This window comes from Triticum aestivum, chromosome 5D, assembly GCF_018294505.1.
Source record: "Triticum aestivum cultivar Chinese Spring chromosome 5D, IWGSC CS RefSeq v2.1, whole genome shotgun sequence".
NCBI lineage: Eukaryota > Viridiplantae > Streptophyta > Magnoliopsida > Poales > Poaceae > Triticum > Triticum aestivum.
In genome coordinates, this window is record NC_057808.1 from 359,161,029 (window position 1) to 359,182,835 (window position 21,807).

The following is a 21,807-nucleotide window of genomic DNA, read 5'->3' on the forward strand; positions in this document are numbered from 1 at the left end:
TGATAATCTTATCACATAGCGCCCGTACACTTTGGTACGTTTCATATTTGCCAGGGGCTTCATAGCACCCCGCACTACGGCAACAAAGTCCGAACACTTATACAGTATAGTTCGGCACCCCGAATTTAGCATTATATGCATTGGCTCCGAATCATGTCTTTGGTCAATAGTTGGGTTGCCCGGCTCCTGTGCTTACTACCTTACGTTCTGCTATATCGGCTAGGGTAGTAAAGGGAGAACTATTGCGATTGTGTCCCGGTTCATCCGGATGAGCACCTCGGTAGAGAAAGCCGAAAACTGACTGTCATGATGTGGCGAGAGCCGGTCAGCTGTTCGGAGGTTTCAAATCGATAGAGGTTTTTTCCGCATTATGCGAAGGGTCGGTACTTACCCAATCAGGTGTTTACAACACCCTAGTTTGGATGCTAGGGGCTGCACCTACATTTTTATTGTCAAACTCCTATGGCTAAGTGAGGGTGATAAAGCGTTATAGTCCGATTGCCTTGTTCGTTGCACTAAACACCTCCTTCAAGGACCAAACAATTGGATCAAGAGTGTTTAGATTTCATCCCGAACACCCCCGTACTACCTACGTGGGGGCTGAAGCCGATGACTGGCCAACCCTCAGATTTAATAAACGGCCGCACAGGAGGTAAAAATTTAACACAAAACATTATATTACACAAATTGTCTTTGTTTCATAATACAGGGTGAGACAAATATGAATGTATTCATTCAAAGATCACATCCTTCACACATTGCTCCGCCACAAGACGGGATCCCTCCAAGACACTATCAAAATATAGCTCGGGTCGTCGGTGCTCCTTGCCCTCAGGCGGCCCCTCGGTCATCAGCTTCTTGGCATCCATCTTCGCCCAGTGCATCTTGGCACGGGAAAGGCCATCCGCGCACCTTCAATGCAGACCGACCGCTTTATGACTTCAAGCCATGGGCAGGCACTCACAAGCCGCTTCACGAGTCCGAATAGCTGCCGGGCATGGGCTCGGCAGGCCATAGCCGGACTATTAGGTCCTTCATGGCTAGTTCGGCCGCCTTGTGCAGCTCGACCAGCTGTTTCAGCTGGTCGCTAAAGGGCACCGGATCTTCTGGTCTAAGGTATTGAGACCAGAACAGCTTCTCCGTAGAGCTCCCTTCTTCGGCTCGATAAAACTCTGCAACATCTGATATGCTGCGTGGCAGATCCGTAAACGCCCCTCGGGAGCTCCAAATTCGGGTAAGTAAAACATTTCCTTTGCAGATTTGCTTCGCATAATGAAAGCCTTACCCGCCGCGATCTTCTTGGCCGCCTGGATTTCCTAGAGGGCGCTCTGGGCTTCGGCTCGGGCATCTTGTGTGCTCTGGCGGGCCTTGGCAAGTTCGGACTATTGAATCATTCATCCTTCCTAAATATACAAGCAGGTTACTGCATACCTTGGCTGTCCTCCAGCTGCTTCTTCACGAGGCCGAGCTCTTCCTCGGCCCGCTTCAGGTTCTGCTTCAGTCCGGAGACCTCCGCAGTATGAGCGGCAGTAGCCAGCAGCGACGCCTGCTTATTCACATAGACATCTTATGTTAGACTCTTGCGAAAATTATTTTGATCCTCTGTTCGGCTTTTTCTCTCCGAACACCGAACAGAGCATCAGGGGCTACTGTCTACACTGTGATATTCTTTTTACAATTACATTACTTACCTCAAAGCCTGTTGGAAGGCTAGTGCAGGCTTCGGTCAGTCCGCTTCTGGCGGACTGGACCTTCTCAATCACCATACCCATAAGGATACGGTGTTCATCCACAATGGAAGCGCCTCGTAGCGCTTCCAGCAGATTATCCGGTGCCTCTGGTTGGATAGAGGTCACCGGCGGAGCAGGCATCCCTCCTCCTTTCGGGGAAGGCTGCTCGCCTAACTCTGGAACCGTATGGGTCTCCGAAAAGGTATTCGGCTAGGGGCCGAATTGTATATGGCCCCCATCGCCAGTCCCCATGGGGGCTTTCTCCCCCATGTGTCCGGCGGCCGAGGAATCATCCTCTGGCGCCACCCTGACGGCCTCCTGAACCTCTCCCTGGCCTGGGAAGGTCCTTTGGGACACCACCTCGTCGTCACCCTTGGCCGGAGGAGAGTGAGCGGCCTGCGGAGACTCGCTGGCCATCGCCTTTGAATCTAGCGAACCTCCTGATGAGGATCGCAGGGGGCTGTCGTGGGCCGAACTGTAATAGCATAATTCAACATATTAGTACCATGAAGCGGAGACATGGACGTGCACGAGTTTTTTGGTACTTACGATGCGGCCCGGGGCTTGGTCCGGGGGGGTCGCTCCGGACTGCTGTCGACGTCCCACACGGAGTTATCCGGGAGGGCGCGCTTCCCCCTCTTGGGCGCCTCCGCCTCCAGATTTGTGGAGGCCGTCCTCCTTTTCCTCCCCTCATCAGGGGGAGATTTGTTCTCCTCCCCCTCGTCGTCATCTTCGGTGGCGGAGGAGTGAGACTCGTCTTCGGACGTCATGTCCGAAGCACCTTTTCCGCGAGGGCCACTCTTGGCCCCCTTGGCCTTCTTCTCCGACACCTCATAAGGCGCCGGAAACAGCATCTTCGTTAGAAGTGGGGTTTCTTGGTCTTCGGGTAGCGGAGCCGGACAGTTAATCCGCCCCACTGTCTCTATCCAGGCCTAAAAAAATTGATAGAAAGGCTTAGACTCCTTCCTCAAAATATGCCAGTAAAGGGTATACCTTGTAAACATGAAAGAACTTACCGAATTAGCTTGGCGTTTTAAGCTAAGCCCACGATCCTCGGTCGTGGGCGGTGGTGTCTCGCCAGCCTTGAAGAGCACTTTCCAGATGTCTTCGTGCGTCGTGCCGAAGAGCTCTAGTAGCGTCTGGTGCTTGGCCGGATCGAACTCCCACAAATAGCAAGTCCGACGTTGGCATGGAAGGACCCGGCGAATGAGCATAACCTGGATCACGTTGACGAGCTTGATTTTCTTGGTTATCATGCTCTGGGCGCACGTCTGGAGCCCAGTCAGCTCGTCCGAAGAACCCCAGGTGATGCCCTTCTCTGGCCAGGAGGTGAGCCGCATCGGAACTCCGGATCGGAATTCGGGGGCCGCCGCCCAGTTGGTGTCGCGCGGCTCGGTGATGTACAACCACCCCGACTGCCACCCCTTCACCGTCTCCACAAAGGAGCCTTCGGGCCAGGTGACATTGGGCATCTTGCCCACCATGGCGCCTCCGCACTCTGCTTGTTGGCCGCTCACCACCTTCGGCTTCACATTAAAGGTCTTCAGCCATAGGCCGAAGTGAGGTGGGATGCGGAGAAAGGCCTCGCTCACGACAATAAATGCCGAGATGTTGAGGATAGAGTTGGGGGCTAGATCATGGAAGTCCAGCCCGTAGTAAAACATCAGTCCGCGGACAAACGGGTGGAGAGGGAATCCCAGCCCGCGGACGAAATGTGTGAGAAACACAACCCTCTCATGGGGCTCTGGGGTAGGGACGATCTGTCCCATGGCCGGGAGTCGATGAACGATCTCCTTGGCTAGGTATCCGGCCTCCCGGAGCTCCTTGATGTCCTTCTTCTTGACGGAGGAGGCCATCCACTTGCCTCCAGCTCCGGATCCGGACATGGTTGAACGCTTGCTTGAGGCGGAAAAGTTGAGAGCTTGGGCGCTGGAGCTCAAGGATGGGAGGGCAGAGAGAGAGAGAAGGCGTGGGTGAAGGAAGGGAACCCTTATCCCCTTATAAAGGCAGTAAATATCAAGCGCCTTCCCACTCGCCTTAAAACTCGCCTATTCATAAGGGCTGTGCAAACGGCACGGTTGGGTTACCCACGCCCGTATTGATGAGAATCCCGCAATAAGGGGACACGATCTCTGCTTTGACAAGACGTGCCAATGGGAACCACATCTCGAAACGCGGAACGGCAGACGAAAACGGTTCGAAATAATGACGGGTGGATGTGATGTCACATTACGAAAAAGTTGTCAGCGGATTAGACTCGTGGAATATTATACTCTCTGCGGCTGTGTGTGGTGCTTGTGTTACAGGTCCGGATACATTCTTCGCGTCCGAAGACTATCTTGGAGTATTCGGGAAAGGGAACCCGCCTTGCAATGCCGAAGACAATCTGCGCGCCGGACACCTCGTCATTGAAGCCTGGTCAGGGGCTACTGAGGGAGTCCTGGACTAAGGGGTCCTCGGGCGTCCGGCCTGTTAGCCATGGGCCGGACTGATGGGTTGTGAAGATACGAAGACCAAAGACTCCACCCGTGTCCGGATAGGACTCTCCTGGGCGTGGAAGGCAAGCATGGCTACCAAATATGAAGATTCCTTTCTCTGTAACCGACCTTCTGTAACCCTAGATCCCTCCGGTGTCTATATAAACCGGAGGGCTTAGTCCGGATCAGAATACTCATTACCATAGTCATACTAGCTAGACTTCTAGGGTTTAGCCATTACGATCTCGTGGTAGATCAACTCTTGTAATATTCATATTCATCAAGACCAATCAAGCAGGAAGTAGGGTATTACCTCCATAGAGAGGGCCCGAACCTGGGTAAACATTGTGTCCCCCGTCTCCTGTTACCATTGATCCTAGACGCACAGTTCGGGACCCCCTACCCGAGATCCGCCGATTTTGACACCGACAGTCGTCGCTTCGGCCGTCGCACACATTGGGTGTTTGTCAAATTGCATCCATGTGTTTCTTCAATGTTTCATCAAAAACATCTCAAATAAACCATTTAATTTTCTCATGCCTAGATGAAGCGGTTGTCGGCGATGATCTTCGACGATTCGTCGTGGTCGGATGAGGAAGAATACAATGATTTGAGTTGGTGGATGTCATGGTTGCTATGGAGGAGGTTTGGAGGCCGCGAGGTGGTTCTCTATTAGGTCAAAGCCGTGGAAAAACATGGTTCTTGATTTGCACTAAGAAGGAATGCGACGGGAGTAGCAAGTGTAAGTCCGTTGTTGAAGATAACAGTAGCCGTGTGAGTCGCTTGCTTATGGATGCCCGACTGATAGCACATGAAAGAATCATGAACCAGTAAGCTCATAGTCGACTTCGAGAATATCTTATTGAGTATCACTGGAGCCTCCGTGGCATTTGATTATTGTGCATGCATAATGTTTATTTGAATTCTTAATTTATTTGGACTGATGTTGTGTTTCAATTTCAGTTGTTATGTTCGAGAACATTAAATTTCTTATGTATTCCAATTGTGTTGTTTAAGTTCGTAATAAATATCTTTCACCAAAGAAAAGTTCTCAATTAATACTTCCTCCGTCTAGAATTACCTGTCGCTATGCATCTATAGGAGGGAGTACGTGTGTAAGCTTGAAAACGTGTTTAGGATTTGACAAAATAAAAAAATGCAGGGAGGATCTGCTAGCTGTGGGACAGTGATTTTCGTTTAAAAAATAGGAAAATGAAATAGGGAACAAATTTAACACTTTAGTACTACAGGAAATCTGCTGTAGTTGCTCTCAAACACGCCGGCGTCCACGAAGAAGAAACAGACTCCGCTGGAACTGAGCACGACCCGCAGGACATGCTAGTCCGTCGGTTTGGTGAGGCCGGTGAAAGGGATGTAATTAGTCGTACGCAAAGCAATTTCGCTCGCGTAAATCATTGTCAATCCTCTACCTTAAACTCGTGATATTTTCCCATTCGGGCAGCGAGCATCCAGACTCCACCGGTATACAGAACCAACGCCGGAGAAAGGTCAGCTCAGTCCTCACGTTCCTACTTCCCGAGTCCCGAAACATCATCAGTTCATCACCACATCCACTCCCGTCATCTATTCTCAAACTTCGCAATCCCGTGCTCTATCCTATCCAAAGCACCACATTGTTTATTCATTCAGCTTCGTCGACCAAGTCCCAAATCCCACTTCTTTTTCTCCTCCTCTCCGTCAGGATAGTTACGGGCGCAGCGGTCGCGACTCGCGAGGATGGTGTCCAAGATCAAGCGCCTCCCGACGCTGGCCAAGGTGGCCCTGCTGCTCCTCGTCCTGCTCCTCCTCCTCGCCGCCATCCTGCTGCTCATCTTCCTCGTCCCGCGCCGCCGCACGGCGCCGCTGCCGCCCCCCGCGGCGCCCCCGGGCCCGGCGGACAACTGCTCCTCCGACCGCGCCGTGGCGTTCGACTTCTCCCCGTTCCTCGTCCAGTACAGGGGCGGCTGCGTCCACCGGATGGACGGCACCGCGCGCGTCCCCGCCGGCGTCGACGCGGCCACCGGGGTGACGTCCAAGGACGTCGTCATCAACCACGTGACCGGCCTCGGGGCCAGGATGTACCTGCCGCCGAAGCTGGCAGCCGGTGGCAAGAAGGAGAAGGAGAAGGACCTGCCGGTCGTGGTGTTCTTCCACGGCGGCGCGTTCGTCATCATGACGCCGTTCGAGCCCAAGTACCACGACTACCTGAACGCGCTGGTGGCCAGGGCGCGCGTGGTGGCGGTGTCCGTGGACTACCGCCTGGCGCCGGAGCACCCGCTGCCGGCCGCCTACGACGACTCGTGGGCGGCGCTCAACTGGGCCGCCAGGAACGCGGACGCCGGGCCGGAGCCGTGGCTGCGGGACCGCGGGAACCTCTCCCGCCTCTTCCTCGCGGGCGACAGCGCGGGCGCCAACATCGCGCACAACATGGCGATGCGCGCCGGGAGCGGGAGCGGGCTGGAGGGCGGCGCGGCCATCCTGGGCGTGCTGCTCCTGGACCCCTACTTCTGGGGGAAGCGGCCCGTGGGCGCGGAGACGAGGGACCCGGCGACGCGGCGGCGGTACGAGGAGACGTGGTCGTTCGTGTGCGGTGGGCGGTACGGCATCGACGACCCGCTGATCAACCCGCTGGCGGCGCCGGCGTCGGCGCTGCGGAGGCTGGCGTGCGCCCGCGTGGCGGTGACCACGTCGGGGCTGGACAACTTCGAGGCCCGCGGGGAGGCGTACGCCGCGGCGCTCAACGGCAGCGGGTGGCGCGGCGAGGTGGTGCGGTACGAGACCGCCGGCGAGCGGCACGTCTACTTCCTGGACCAGCCCGCCAGCCCCAAGTCCGCCAGGGAGCTGGCGTTCGCGGCCGCGTACCTGAGCCGGGAGTAGGACACGGACGCATTGGTGTTGGTGGGGTGGGATGGGTCGGTTGGAATTGGATCGTCGTGCAGTGAGTGCAGCGGTGCACGTGAGATCGCGAGGATTGGTTGATGATCGCCGTACATGATTGATTAGCTACTCCGATTAACTATCACTGTAGTGGTACATACTGTTGCTTTTTGTTTGCTTGCGCTTCGATTATTGTTGGGTTCATGGCGAGTCTGGTAAAGTGTGCGTGGATACGGAAACTCCGTTGATCTTTGGTGAAAGATGTAAGTCGGAAGGTGCGTGGCATCGATGCTTTCCCCGATCCGGCTGTTGCCAGGCGCATTGGTCGACCTCGAAAAGTACCCGAATCGGCCATTTCAGCGGTTGGAGATCTAGTATGATCGGACGAGGTGAGGTGGCGTGAAACCTCGTGGTACGCACGTTGTTCACTTGTCTCTCTAGCCGAAACCTCCTGTGGTTTTCTTTTTTTTTTGCGGGTGAAACCTCCTGTGGTTGACACAAGCCAGTGGGCGTCAAGATGGTTGGACAACTGAATCAGGTCATCCACGGTTCAAATGTTTATACAGTTGCAAGCTTCTACTCGCGTGTTCCAATAAGAAGAGATTTCGAAATTGACTGTAATACAACCTGCCGTTCCTCCTGTAGTACGTACAGTACATTTGTTGTAGCGCAGTTTTACCAATTCGTGTGTAGGTACATCTAGGCAGGCTAGGTGTTGCTTGCCTGATTTATAGCTTTGTGCACTGACGTGTCCGTTTTTGCCTAACATGTTTGCGCCGGGCCGACTGTACTAATGCCACGCCATATTCGTTCCTTCACGGGAAGGAGAAGCCCAGTTTATCAAGTAGGCGTAAAGCTTCTGTGACGAGCAGAGTACAAACCTACAAAGTCGACCGCAGGAAAGTACACCTGCTGCCATACAGCACGCACCGGACGAATCCACAACGCCACGTGGTACCAAGCTGTTTTCCAAGGGTGACGATGCGTCGACACCTGGAGACTTGTTATTCCATCCTCTCCAACAGAACGCTACCTCAAGTCATCTATGGCCATCACACCGTTCTAAGCAACTTTTTCACATCCGTATCTTTCAATGGCAGATGTATGCCCGCAGCGCACGGCTCTAATTTGACTACTAGCAGTTTGTGGCGGGGCAATGATTGGTTGCACAACTTTGAGCTGAGCTGCTTTATTCGTCTACGAAAAATAAAGCTTATCCGAGATTCCCCGTCGCGGGCATCTCTAAGGCCTTCCCTGCTCCGGCGTCAGATCATTTTTGACACTGGCATCAGTGTCAAAAATGATTTTCTATTGGATGTATAGTGTAAAAAATGATCATATATATTATGCAAGGAGGGAGTACATGCAAAAACTATGTACTGCACTAGTTCGGTTGTTTGTATGCTGCAGTGCAGTCTGTCTGAGAAGAAACACATGCACAACTGTTTGTTACAAGCATGTTCTCCTAGCATGGGATGGTTGTCTGGTTAGGTGCGCATGGATGCTTGATCTCACATTTCGTCCACGTCATCTTATCTCACGCCACCACATTTCAAGAACATCGTCTATGACAGTTGAAATAAAAAATGTACATCATGAGAGTTGTGTGGAACAAAAAGATGAAGCTAGTGGTCAAAGATAATCTCAAACGGCCGATCATGTGCAACAAATTTGGCAAAATTCATTTTAAAAACTCCAAGCATGAACATGAAATTAAAGATTTATATAGTCAACAGAACTACGAATCGATCGTCTGGATGGAATCACAAAGTCGACGCGCATCTTTTTCTTGTGGAGCCTATTTTGAATCAAAGCACCGTTATGTAGATTTAAAGGGGATTAAGGAAGGTGAGTAGAACAAGTGCAAACCAACATGCATACATGAACCAGCTTGCACCACCAAACCCACCCACATGCCCTCGCTTGCATTGCTCGAGCCTGACTGAGTGAGTGGAAACGGTTGATTTGAGCGTTTCAGGGGGTGTTTGGTTCAGAAGTCCTAGGACTTTTTCTAGTCCCAGGGACTAATTAAAAAAGACTCTCTAATAGAGTCTTTTTCTAGTCCCTGTAGAAAAAGTCCCTCCCGTTTGGTTCCTAGGGACTTTTTAGGGACTTTTTCTAATCTCTGGGACTAAAAAGTCCCTGAACCAAACACCCCCTCACTCATCCATGTCCAGCACTATTTTAATTAACTCCATGCCATGCAGGCCCAACATTAAACAGATGCATCCAAACAGGCCAAAATTGCATCCCCATAGTCTGGCTGAGATAAATGTCACAATCAAACATGTCCTGACAATTTGTGTAAAAAAACGTACAACTCTGAAGATGGAATGGTGGCAAGTGGTTGCGGCGGCCTCATACCCGGCAGGCGTCCTCATCGAGGAGCACGCTGGACTGGTGGGTGCCCATACCCGGCAGGCGTCCTGGTTGGGACATCAGGTCTTAGATTTAGGTCTGGCTGCGATGTCTGTCTGATATTAGGCCCAGGCTATCAGCGCCCCTTCATCAATTGGATAGGTGTAGCGACAGTTGTTGCTTAGACGGTGGCTTTAGTCTTATTATTATATGACTTTATAAGGTCTTGTGAGAATAATTAATAAAGTGGCACAAAAATTTCTCGAAGAGGAATTCTAGGATTCCATTCTTTTATCGCATGCATCGCCCAGATGCAGAGGCTGGGAGTCCTCCTCCTTTACTAAAAAAACATAATTTAGGGGTGCCCGGTCATGACAAGTTAGGCATTGAACCTCCCCACTTTAGCTTCTTATTTGCTATCATGTCTGCACATAAAACAATCATCTTTTCAAGTTCTTCATCCGTCTGAGGATGAGTTTTTGAAAAACTACTCAACATGAGAGTTCATTTGGAATGCAAGCAACGACATACAATATGAGCACACACAATCTCCACAGGGAGTTTTTTTGGGACAAACAAAAAATTTGGGTGAATAAATTTGTCTGAGTACCTTGGGGACGAAATGTAGCCAATGCGCATCTGAGCGGCAGCGGCGGTTCGTGGGCGGCTTGACCGAGCTGTGGGGGCTGGTGCGGAAGCGGCAGGCGGCTCGTCGGAGGCTGCGTCGGGGCAGTGCGGGGCGATACACTAGCTGACAGTAGGTCTTCGCGGGGATGCTGTAAGGCAACAGACCAAGCACGGACCTTGCCTCAGTTGCACAAGGACATTGTTTTTTACATTGTTACCATGTTAAAGGCATTGCTCGGATATGCTCAGACTTGTTCTTCATGATGAAAACCTAGAATCTAGTCTTTGATAGTCAGATCCGCTGAAAGGCGTCACTTTCTTTCTGAAGGCGTTGTTGTTGAAGAACTTTTTCGTTCTTATAAGGTCAATATATGATTGGTGTGAACAAGGTTGTTGATGTAGTTTGTGGATCATTGTTGATCCCTTGAGGTCTTTTTCCCTTTTCCTCGCTTTAGGCATAGTTTTGGTCATATACGATTTTGTTATTTGCCGGCGTGTTTTATTCATGTGTGTTTGTTGATGTTGGCTGTGTATATTCTAACAATGTAGAGGCCGGCTGTGTGCTTGTTATGTTTGTACTGCTATATGTTTGATGCTTCATTTTTTTTTAGTCAATAAAATCCAAGAGGACAAGTAACAGGCAATGCTGTATATCATCAAATCCAATTCGGCACAACGGGCACGAACCTAGCCGTGACCGATCAATCTTCTTCCCCAAATGCATCAACAACAAAAATACAGAAGTTCAGACGCAGGTGCAACATGCGGTCTGAAAATGCCCGTGTCCGCGAGATATTGTTCTACAGATTCAGGAACCTGGCAATGGCGTCATCCTGCCTGACGGCATCGTCGCAGGTGAAGTTGCCGAGATGGAAGCAGTGGCCCTGCCCGGCCACCTCAAGCAGGTCCACCTGCCCCGCCCACCCGCTCGCCTTGAGCCCATCGCAGTACGCGCGGCCGCGGTCGCGGACCACGTCCGTCTCCGCGAGGCACATGAGCACGCGCCGGCACGCCAACCCGCGCATCGTCGGCGCGCCGGCGGCCAGCGGGTTGATCCACGGGTCGTCGACGCCCGTGGTCTGGGGGCACACCACGCGCCACATCTTCACCACGTTCTCGGCCATCACGGGGTCGCTGTCCTCGGAGGGCACCTTGCCGTGGCCCAAGAAGTAGGGGTGGACCAGCACGATGCCGCTGCTGATCGTCGCGCCGTGGGGCAGGCCCTCGGCGCCGGCGCGCATCGCCAGGTGGTGCGCGATGTTGGCGCCCGCGCTCTCGCCGCCGAGCGACAGGCGGGAGAAGTCGCCGTGGTCGGTGAGCCAGGGCTCCTCGCCGGCGCCGCCGGGGGCGTGGGACGCCACCCAGCGCAGCGCCCGCCACGAGTCATCGTAGGCGGCGGGGAGAGGGTGCTCGGGCGCGAGGCGGTAGTCGACGGAGACGACGATGGCCCGGGCGCGCGCGGCGAGGGAGGTGAGGTACGCGTGGAAGACGGCGTTGAAGGCGGTGTGGAGGACGAAACCGCCGCCGTGGAAGTAGACGAGGACGGGTAGCTTCTTTTCGTCGCCGCCCTCCGTGGCGAGGGGCGGGAGGTAGAGGCGGACGGCCACGTCGGGGGAGATTGTGCGGTCTTTCGAGGCGACGCCGGTGCCGGCGTCGGTACAGGCCGGGACGGGGTCGGACCCGAAGTAGCGCTCCACGCGGCCGCTCTTGAATACTCGGATGCAGTGTTCGATCTCCAGGGCGACCTCGTCGTCGCTGGCGCCGGAGCCGGCCATGGGTCGACGGGAGCTCTGTGTCCGCGGTGCCGCCGGTGGATTGTTTGTTGAAGCCCAAGTTGTTGGCGGACGAGTGGTTCTGCAACTTGACTTCCCATGTCTCAAAAAAAAAAAAAAAAACTTGACTTCCTATGGTTGGGCTTGGGCCACGTTAGTGTAGTAGTTGGATCCGAACAACCTTTTCTCGCCTTCTTGAATTTTTGTGGAGTTGATTTTGACTTTAGGGCTCCTTTGGCTCATAGTGAAAGTGAAGTTTCTTCTCTATGATGCTACTATTCATGTGTTTGGTTCAAAGGAAATTTTTCTTCATTTTCCTTTGAACCTACTTTCAAAGGAAAAGCAAAGGGATTCTAACATCCATTTTGAGCTCTTTTTAAATTCTTATACACGAAGAACAAGACTAAGAACCTTAATGGCATATTTTTTCATGTGGTTTGACTTTAATTTGATCATGTTTATTTGGATTCATGTGTTTTTTCAATTCCTGTGAACCAAGGCCAACTTGACATAATTCATGTGTTTACGATTCGTCTGTTTTGCACGTGCATTCATATCATATTTCAATGTTTTTCTATTCCTCAAATTTTTGAATTTTGCATACCAAATGAGCCCTTAAAGGGCTAAGACATTCGAAGGCAAATCTAGTAGGTGAATATTGGAGGAAAATGAACGACTATGATTCATAAGTGATCAATCCTTTTGTTTGCGTTAGTTGTGGCTAAACATGGATGCCATGGGACAAAATAAACCCATGTTTGCTATTTCTCAGGTATCTGAAAAATTAGCTCGGGTCACTCGATTCTGGGATGAGGCCGAAGACGGGCCTGCGTGAGGAGTGGCCCAGGCAAGGCCAAGCCAGGACCAGGCCGGAGACAGGGACGACGCAGCGGGCTGCGATGTCCCGGTCGGAGGCGAGGAAGCAGGTTGACCGGTGCGGGTCAGAGGGAGGGGGGCTGTGCCTAGGTCGTCGCCATTGAACGTCCATAAAATGCATCACTGAAGTATGTTGATAAAGTTTGAGCATAGAAAACAGACCGCCCCCTCATGTGCCTCAAGAGACAAGGAGAGAGAATAGCAAGTCTACGCCCGCAAAAAAAGAATAACAAATCTAGAAATGCAAGATCCTATAGCCCCCACTCTCTCTAATGGAGGGCATCCCACTGCGAAAGGACCAAACCTCGGCTTGGCAAAATATCTTCTAACATACATCATGCATGAATTACCCACATTTGCCTTGAGAGTTCAAGGTCCGCGTAGAAATGAAAAAAGAGGGATATGTCCATGTGGGACGGCTTGGCCGCTCCACCAAACGGATTAAAACGAAGTACGTTTTACAAATTCAAATTTGTGCGCCTTGCCATCTTTAAAAATGTGTTTGATCTTTTGGATGTTGTTCTAGAAATTAGTTCCTTTGTGGGATAAGCTTGAAAAAAGTCTGTGGTGTTCATGTACTGTGCATGAATTATATTCATATAGGCTCTAGAGTTCTCGTTTATTTTGAGATTTTTCCTAATCCATTTTGCTCCGAAACTAATGCCCACGATATTGGAGGTGAGGATCCCAAGTCCCCTCTGTTCAACAAGTGGAATACAAAATTATCTAATTGAACATGTCTAATAGAATTAATATGCCCATCACATGCGTTGGAATGCTAGAAAACACACCATACACATGAGTTGGTGAGCACTAGCATTGTCCTCCAAGGAACAATGTTCCCCCTTCAGAAACTCCACTCTTGTCGTGACTTTGGCGCAAAGTGGTTTCCACCAAATATATCACCTTGCACATAGTTGGGAGTAGCTAATTACAAGAATGAGTTTGTCTATAGGTCCCTATACACATTGCTACCATGCACCATCACCGCCCAGCAAGTGTAAATATGTTGATTGCTGAACCATGTGAAAGGTTTAGAACACCTCGTGTGCATCTTGTTATCTTTCGAGAAAGTATTTATATGTTTATACGATCTAAATAAAGCGCAGATGGTTAGATTTGTTGTGGTAGAACCAACCTATTAGAGTTCAAGTTCTAGACTTGGCACTACGATCATATTTTTTAAAATTTATTTCAGACCTTTGGCGTTGTACGTTCAGCGGGAGGTGACATTTCTATCGAAAGTCTGTGGTGAATTTATCTACCTCAACATGATGTGCCAGCTCAGTCTTTCGAAATTGCTCATATGATAGAGTGTGCGTGCGTTCATATGGGTGAATATATATGCATATGTACGAGCGTCTGTGTAAAAACAAATATGTGATTTCGTAAGAATGGGTAGTTACGTGACATATGAAATATTGTGCTTTTCCGTTTTACTCCCTCCGTCCAAAAATACTTGGATAAAAAGGGTTCTAGAACTAAAATACGTTTAAATACATCTTCTTTTATTTATTTTGATGCAAGTATTTCCAGACGGAGGGAGTACATTTGAAGTTGTAGCCGGTGATTTTACATTTTTCCTAAAGGCCATTTTCCATTGGAACCATCGAATTCTTCTACATTATGATTTGCATCCCTCGCAGCCTCACTGATGCCCGGGCGCCGCCGCGGCTGGAGCACCCGCCGCCGCTCTGCCGGTCACCAGCTCATCGCCCCACGGTCAGATAATAGAGTAGATCTTTCCAGATCCAAGGCCTGAACCAGGCAGACACAACGAAAGGACTCCAGCAGTTCACTGATCTCTCCTCTACTCCGTGGACATCCGAATTCCTTCCTTCACCCCGTCCCCCCGATCTCCCCACGCCATGTCCGACACGGGCGCCGGCGGCGACGAGGTCATCCACGACGCCCCCGGCTTCATTCGCGTCTACAAGAGCGGCCGCGTCGAGCGCTTCCTGCGGATCGACTTCGCCCCGCCCTGTACCGACGCCGCCACCGGCGTCTCCTCGAAGGACCTCACCATCCTCCCGGGAGCCGGCGTGTCGGCGAGAATCTACCTCCCGCCTGCCCCCGCCGGCGGCCAACAGGGCAAGCTCCCCGTCCTCGTATTCTTCCATGGTGGTGCCTTCTGCCTCGGCTCGGCGTTCGACGCCGCCGCGTACGGCCACGCCAACCAGCTCGCCGCGCGGGCAGGCGCGATCGTCGTGTCGGTGGAGTACCGCCTCGCGCCGGAGCACCCCGTCCCCGCGCTCTACGGGGACGCCTGGGCGGCGCTCCAGTGGGTGGCCGCGCACGAGGGCGGCCAGGGCGCGGAGCCCTGGCTGACCAACCACGCGGACTTCGGGCGCGTCCACGTGGGCGGCGAGAGCGCCGGCGCCAACATCGCGCACCACGCCGCAATGCGTGCCGGTGCCGAGGAGCTGGGCCACGGTGTGAAGGTGAGCTCGCTCGTGCTGATCCATCCCTACTTCTTGGGGGGCGACAGCTCTGAGTCGGACGAGATGGGCATGGCGTTGCTCGACGAGCTGGTGCGGCTTTGGCCGGTGGTCTGCCCGGGGACCAGTGGGTGCGACGACCCGTGGATCAACCCGATGGCGGAGGGAGCGCCCAGCCTGGCCGGGCTGGGGTGCAAGCGCGCTCTGGTATGCGTTGGGGGCAAGGACGCCATGAGGGGAAGGGGAAGGCTGTACCGTGAGAAATTGATTGGGGGTGGGTGGCAAGGTGAGGTGGAAATCTGGGAGGCGGATGGGCAGGGTCACGGCTTCCATCTCTTCCGGCCGACATGCGCCCAGGCGGAAGCACAGGTCCGCGTCATCGCTGAGTTTTTGGGCCACCGATGAGATCTTCCATTCTGCACTCATTCACATGGCCAAGGCAATGTTCTTGAATTGGCTATTGTTGTACACTAGGAAGTTTTGAGTTTTGCTTAAGACATGTTTGTAGCTGTTCTTCAGTATATGTTCAGTTTACTATCATCTGGAGTTCAAATCAAACCAGCTAGTTTGCCATTCTGTTCAATTATAAATTTGTACTCCCTCCGTCCGAAATGCTTGTCGGAGAAATGGATAAAAGTGGATGCATCTAGAACTAAAATAAAATATGTGTAGAAACATCTATTTCTCCGACAAGTATTTCGGGACGGAGGGAGTACTTTGAAAGGGTTTAGGCTGCTAAGATATGATTATGAAGTTCTCAAATTGCAGTAGGAGGAGCTTGGCTTTCTCAAGAATAAAAAGGGAATTACTTGTTCGAGCCTGAATCATCATCTTGGAAAAAGCCTTTTCCTATTTATATTTGTGGCTAAAAATGTCTGGTTGGGATGCTGCATAATATATGTTTTTCCATTTCGGCTAGCAGTTCAGGCTTTAATCAAAAGATAATCATTAAGCTTTCTCTGCTGGACATTCCTTCTGATGTTATTTCATTGCATGACATGGCAGACTAAGAGATGTAAGGCTTCTCTTAAAAGTGCAATCCTATTGAGCAACTGTGAAAATGTCGCTGATACAGTGGTGCTGGTCAAGCAGGCCATGACCACTATGACGATCCATCAGTCATACAACCAATAGATGTAAGGCATACTGCAGCACTTCTTGAGTACCTTCATGTTCGATCGTACTCGCAAGAGATGCCCAGCAAATGGCTATAAATGTCATTGTTCAAGGCATGGATAATGTCTTGGATAACCTTTTCCTACATTTCCTGCCGCATCAGGGCGTTGCACAGTGATTCCTTTACTTCTTGCATCATTGCTGTGTCATTGACCAACTGCAGTTTCCTCTGTCAACTGCAAAGGTAATACTGCTTTAGTAAGCTATTTGCGGTATGCAGGAAATATTATACTGTATTGCATAACCAGTACATTGAAAGAAATTGAAGACTAATATAACAGCGACTTAGTTTATCTTTGCAGGTTTACACATATTGATATTGCATTAATATGTTTTCACGAGTCGAGCAAGGTTTTTATGAAAAGAACCTGCATGACAAGAGGGGTCTTCAGTGTCAATGGTGCCAGCAGCCAGACAACAGACTGAACTGAAATGTAGTCAGCACTAGCATGCCAGGTAACTGCTGCATACCTTCTTGTGAATTATGTGAGGATGTATAATTTTCTTGGGATACATATATTGGCCTTACTTTGAAGCAATCACCTGGCTAATTTACAAAACTAACTACTTGCTGCTGATTGTAAGGATGCATAATTTTCTAGGGACACATATCAACCTACTTCGAAGTAGTCACTTGCCTCATTACAGAACTAACTACTTAGTACTGACATGATGACTTCTCCTTATGTGGCTTTGAAGTGCCATTATTTATTTATTTTGAAACGAATAGGCAAAAGCCTCACATACTTATATTAAAAGAAGAGTTACAATATGTACAAGGGTCTCTGGCTACAAAAGCAAGATTTGATAATCCTTAATGGCATCGGTAATGAAAAATTGTACTGCTAGTAGCAACTGGCTGGAACTAGTTCTACAGCTCACTTTTCTGTACATCGCATGATCCAAACTCAGCAAGATGGGTGATATCATCAATATTTTCTGGGAGCCTCTACTCTTCCAGTGTTCTGAAAAATCCATGTGATGTCTTTCTCTTGATTGGTACTTCTCGACATCTCCAACATCCTCAGGCCCAAAGAAAGAAAATGAATCATCAGTGGCATCTTGGAGGCCATGCATACTCATTTCCAGCTTCTGAGCATGCTGAAGAGTTTCTGCCATGCTACCTCCATGACAGACCACTTGATTATCTAAATATGTAAATCATTTCTCATCTTCCAGAGAACCCACAACAATGCTAAGGATATTCACGTTAACTATTACTGGCATGCCATGCATTATATCTGTTTATCTTGATTTATGCAGTGAGTTTCCATGGCTCTATCTGACTACAGTTCCGTCCATATAAGCTAGCAGTATCAGTTGTTTTAATATTTAGTCTTCACCTCCCATGTAGGAAAAGCTATGCAGTAACTTCACATTGTTTTATCTGACTGCAATTGCATGGTTGCGCCCATATAAGTTTGCACAATGAATTGTTTTAACTTTTGTTCTCCATCTTCCATGTATGAATCAGAGAAAGCGTGACTGGAAACTAGGTTATTCGGTGATGAAGCGAAGTAAGTTAGGTTTATTTGAATTTGGTAGATAATTTGTTGTTTTGATTTTTTTTTCTGCAAGAGACAAAGAATAGTATGTATCTGATGCAAAATAGATTGTTCTTGAATTAACTACTCTGGATTTGTGATAAATATTTTCCATCGTTACCATTCCTACGTTTTCTTCCTCTGGGAATCAAACGAATATTCTAATATTTATTTGTTCACGGGATCTTAAATCTAATTGTTTTTCACAATATGATATTTTAAATTATCACATGATATCTTACTTGACTGGCTACATCACCTTTCCTTACACATTTTACCTAGCCAAAGCTGAACGTTACACCATTTCTCAAAAATAAAATAAAATAATTGAAGACTTACATAAGTTCGTCGGATCTAGACAACAATCTTATGTACTTAACTAGGATATCATTTGGGTACAACGTGGATGAGAATACGTAATCAATGATGCAACAACCGTCCAGCTAAAAGTAAACTGGCACAAATTGAATGCCACCATGTTTTTTCCCCATTGCTGCATACTGCCTAAAATTCAAATGCTTCAGCAGTGCAGGTTCCTCGATATCATCCTCAAAGGGCATGCCTAAGACATCCCATTTAAGTCAATCAACTCGTACTAGTACACAAATTGTTCATCATATTATTTAGATTGCGTGCATCGCAAGTATGGCCATATTGTGACAGAGCACAAAGCTAAGATTTATTAGCTCCATGCAAGTTTAGGCCAACTTTCTAACAGGACCAACACTTGGGTCATGGAAATTCTCTTTTCCTGGCAGCGCCTTCAGGGCACTAGAATAGCCCCTAGTCCAAGGGCAACTGAGAAAGAGACATTTGTCCTTCTTGCATTCGAACCTCATATTTTCAACAGAAAATAAAGCGTGCACTTTTGCAACTTTAATTCTACACATCTTCTCATGAATGAAGATTATTAAGATCGTATTATCGCACGTTTAAGTTATTCGTAATGACTATTCCTGAATGTTATAGACCTACACTACCTGCATTACCACGAAAGTTCTCATCCAAAGTCTATTAATACGTGTGCTCTACATTAACTTGAGGACTCAAAATTGCCGTCCTTGGAGAACTACAATTCTGTGCAACCTACCCTTGAAGAGTGCAGAGATATGGAGACTGGAAAACATATCTTGTGCAGACAACCACCAACTTATGGCAACCTCATCACAATTCTCTCGATCGATGGCGGAGGGATTCGAGGAATCATTCCAGCTGTTGCTCTTGCCTTTCTAGAATCAGAGTTGCAGGTAAACCTGTAGTTATGTAGCACGATTGATTTTCATATCTTGTGATATTGGCAATTTGACAAGGCAACACTTACCTGGTGAGAAATATAATAGATTAGAACTCCATGTTCCATATGTCGCATCAGATGAAATAAGCTTGCAATTTGGTTTTTTGGTTTGTTTAAAGTTCAAACTCTCAGGGTTTAACTCAATTCACTAACCATATCTTATTAACTTTAACTGTAAAGTTACTTCCATAAGCCAAGTAAATCTTAAAGTTTGCATTAGTGTCGCAATTAGGGTGCTGTCTTGTTGTTGTCTGCTCCCTACTCTTTTATTGTTATTTATGCACATGTAGATGTTGAGCAGTTGCAGTCGTGCAGAAGATTCAAATTCTTGGAAAATTGGATTTATATTTTGTATTACATCAGTTCAATATTCTGCTAATGCTAGTTCTGTATTTCTGGTTCTTTTATCTCTACTGGACTGGTGGACTGAATATACTTGATGTGTAACAATGATTTTGTTTCCATCTGCCCCAGCATATGCTCCTTTCTTTAGAAACGCATTAATTTTCAATTGACGCTCTTGATTGCATCCCACTGAAACTGTTATGTTAACTTCTAAAGAAACTTGATGGAGAGGAAGCCCGGTTAGCAGACTACTTTGATGTCATTGCTGGGACCAGCACAGGGGGACTTGTGACTGCGATGCTCACTGCACCAAATAAGAAGAGAAGACCACTTTTTGCGGCGAAGGATATTCAAGCATTTTATATGAACCATGCTCCCAGGATTTTCCCACAGCTCAGGTGAACGATAAATTATGGTTTTTGACTTCTTGTTGATTTGATTGTGAACTTGTCCAGTAACACATATTGTCTGTTTTTTAGGGGTGTATTTGGTAGGATAATGAGGATACTTCGCTCATTGTCAGGACCTTATTATGATGGTAAGTACCTTCATGAAGTTGTGAGAAAGAAGTTAGGAAGTGCCAGGCTGCATCAGACGTTAACAAATGTGGTAATACCAACTTTCGACATCAAGCGGCTGCAACCAACCATTTTTTCGTCGTATGAGGTTTCCCTCTTTCCCTCTCTCAAATCTTTCAGGAGTCCTAATTTGAGCACCTGTAAAATATGGTACATGTTTCTTTGTATTGGATGCTAGTTATAGTAAGCGAGAACCAATTCATTTTAATGGCACAAGAAACACATGCTACTAAAATGTGTATTTCTTTGTTTTCTCTGTAAATTTACTTCAAAGGGAGAACATATATATGAGGCAGTAGTGAGAGGTCGAGAACTTCCATTAATCCTCCATGATGGAGATTTTGCACAAAAATGAACTTTCTATTATCATGTGACAGGTTAAGAAGAAGAAGAAGAACACAATGAATGCTTTGTTATCAGATATTTGCATCAGCACGTCCGCTGCTCCAACTTATTTGCCTGCGCATTACTTCAAGACTGAAGATTCTCATGGAAACATCAAGGAGTTTAATCTTATTGATGGGGGAGTAGCTGCCAATAATCCGGTACTATAGCTGCCTGTAGTTTTGCATAACATACAGCATGCAGCATGTGCTTGATTTGACTGAAGAAAAATCTTGAAATTTTGAAATAGACCTAATATCTGTCTTTGTTGTGTTTAGGCCTTAGTTGCCATTGGAGAAGTAAGCAAGCAGATATTCAAGCAAGATCCAGATTTCTTCCCAATAAAACCTATGGACTATGGCCGGTTTTTGGTCATTTCACTTGGCACAGGCTCATCAAAATTTGAAGAGAAGTACGATGCACAAAAGGCTAAATCATGGGGAGTGTTGGATTGGTTACTTAGCAGTGGATCTACACCATTAGTAGACATTTTCACACGGGCAAGTGCAGATATGGTGGATATTCACATTGCTTCTGTTTTCAAAGCCTTACATTCGGAGCAGAACTATCTGAGAATTCAAGTAAGTAAATGCAGGCACCTTATTTGTACTGTACAAAGTAACCAATAAATCAGCTTCCTTTTACTCAGAGAATACCATTTCTACATGACAGGATGATAAACTACGGGGGACACTCTCTTCAGTTGATGTTGCCACCAAGGATAACTTGGAGAAACTTGTCAATGTTGGAGAGATGCTGCTAAAGAAACCTGTCTCACGGGCAAATTTGGAGACTGGCCAGATGGTGCCTGCTTGTAGTGACACAGAGGAGACCAATGAGGAAGCACTCAAGAGGTGAGCTTGCGACCACCTATCAGGTTACTGTAATTGCAGTATGCATCTACTTATGAGCTAATAAGCACCTTATTTCCAGATTTGCAAAGCTGTTGTCTGATGAAAAGCAAATTCGCCAAGCAAGATCACCAAAATGAAGTCCGATCTCTTTTGTGTCAATGCTCTGCCAGAGATTTTATTTTCTCTGCATGACATACACCAGTCACCAATTAGTTGATATGTTTGTTGAAGTTGCACTGTAATGTAGTTAAATAAATGTGTAGTGAGGCATACTGACTGCTATAGCTTGATAATGTCAGGCGCCGATGGCTTTATTGATATGTAAATACAAATGTTCTTTTAAATAAAACTAAGCATTTAATTAGTGTTCTGTTGTGTTATCGATTCCACTGGTTTTATGTCAGCCGATGAGTTCTGAAGGATTTCAGACCGACCATGCGGCGGGACATTCGGAATAAAGAGATAGCCGCCGGGCTG

The 21,807-nt window shown here is 48.5% G+C and overlaps 3 protein-coding genes across 11 annotated transcripts; 2 read left to right on the forward strand and 1 right to left on the reverse strand.

Annotated features, from left to right (window-relative positions):
* Positions 1 to 5,492: 5,492 nt before the first annotated feature.
* LOC123121756 (probable carboxylesterase 2) lies at positions 5,493 to 7,446 on the forward strand. Its single transcript, XM_044541795.1, has one exon. It carries the CDS (start codon positions 5,945 to 5,947, stop codon positions 7,082 to 7,084), a length of 1,140 nt encoding a protein of 379 aa, XP_044397730.1. The 5' UTR covers positions 5,493 to 5,944; the 3' UTR covers positions 7,085 to 7,446.
* Positions 7,447 to 10,657: 3,211 nt separating this feature from the next.
* Positions 10,658 to 11,931, reverse strand: LOC123124918 (tuliposide A-converting enzyme 1, chloroplastic). The gene has a single exon (XM_044545466.1). It carries the CDS (start codon positions 11,842 to 11,844, stop codon positions 10,870 to 10,872), a length of 975 nt encoding a protein of 324 aa, XP_044401401.1. The 5' UTR covers positions 11,845 to 11,931; the 3' UTR covers positions 10,658 to 10,869.
* Positions 11,932 to 14,211: 2,280 nt separating this feature from the next.
* On the forward strand, positions 14,212 to 21,694 carry LOC123121757 (patatin-like protein 2). Of its 9 annotated transcripts, XM_044541797.1 has the most exons (10): positions 16,446 to 16,515; positions 16,634 to 16,787; positions 17,806 to 17,848; positions 18,919 to 19,122; positions 19,731 to 19,912; positions 19,994 to 20,180; positions 20,470 to 20,637; positions 20,755 to 21,057; positions 21,149 to 21,330; positions 21,410 to 21,694. In XM_044541797.1, exons 4-10 carry the CDS (start codon positions 18,985 to 18,987, stop codon positions 21,465 to 21,467), a joined length of 1,218 nt encoding a protein of 405 aa, XP_044397732.1. In that variant the 5' UTR covers positions 16,446 to 16,515; positions 16,634 to 16,787; positions 17,806 to 17,848; positions 18,919 to 18,984; the 3' UTR covers positions 21,468 to 21,694. The 9 variants fall into 9 exon arrangements, 6 of the variants coding, with proteins under 6 accessions (XP_044397734.1, XP_044397733.1, XP_044397736.1 ...); XM_044541796.1 differs by having other exon boundaries at positions 17,806 to 19,122; XR_006459836.1 differs by lacking the exons at positions 16,446 to 16,515; positions 19,731 to 19,912; positions 19,994 to 20,180; ... (2 more) ...; positions 21,149 to 21,330; positions 21,410 to 21,694 and adding an exon at positions 14,213 to 15,524.
* The last annotated feature ends 113 nt before the right edge of the window (positions 21,695 to 21,807 follow it).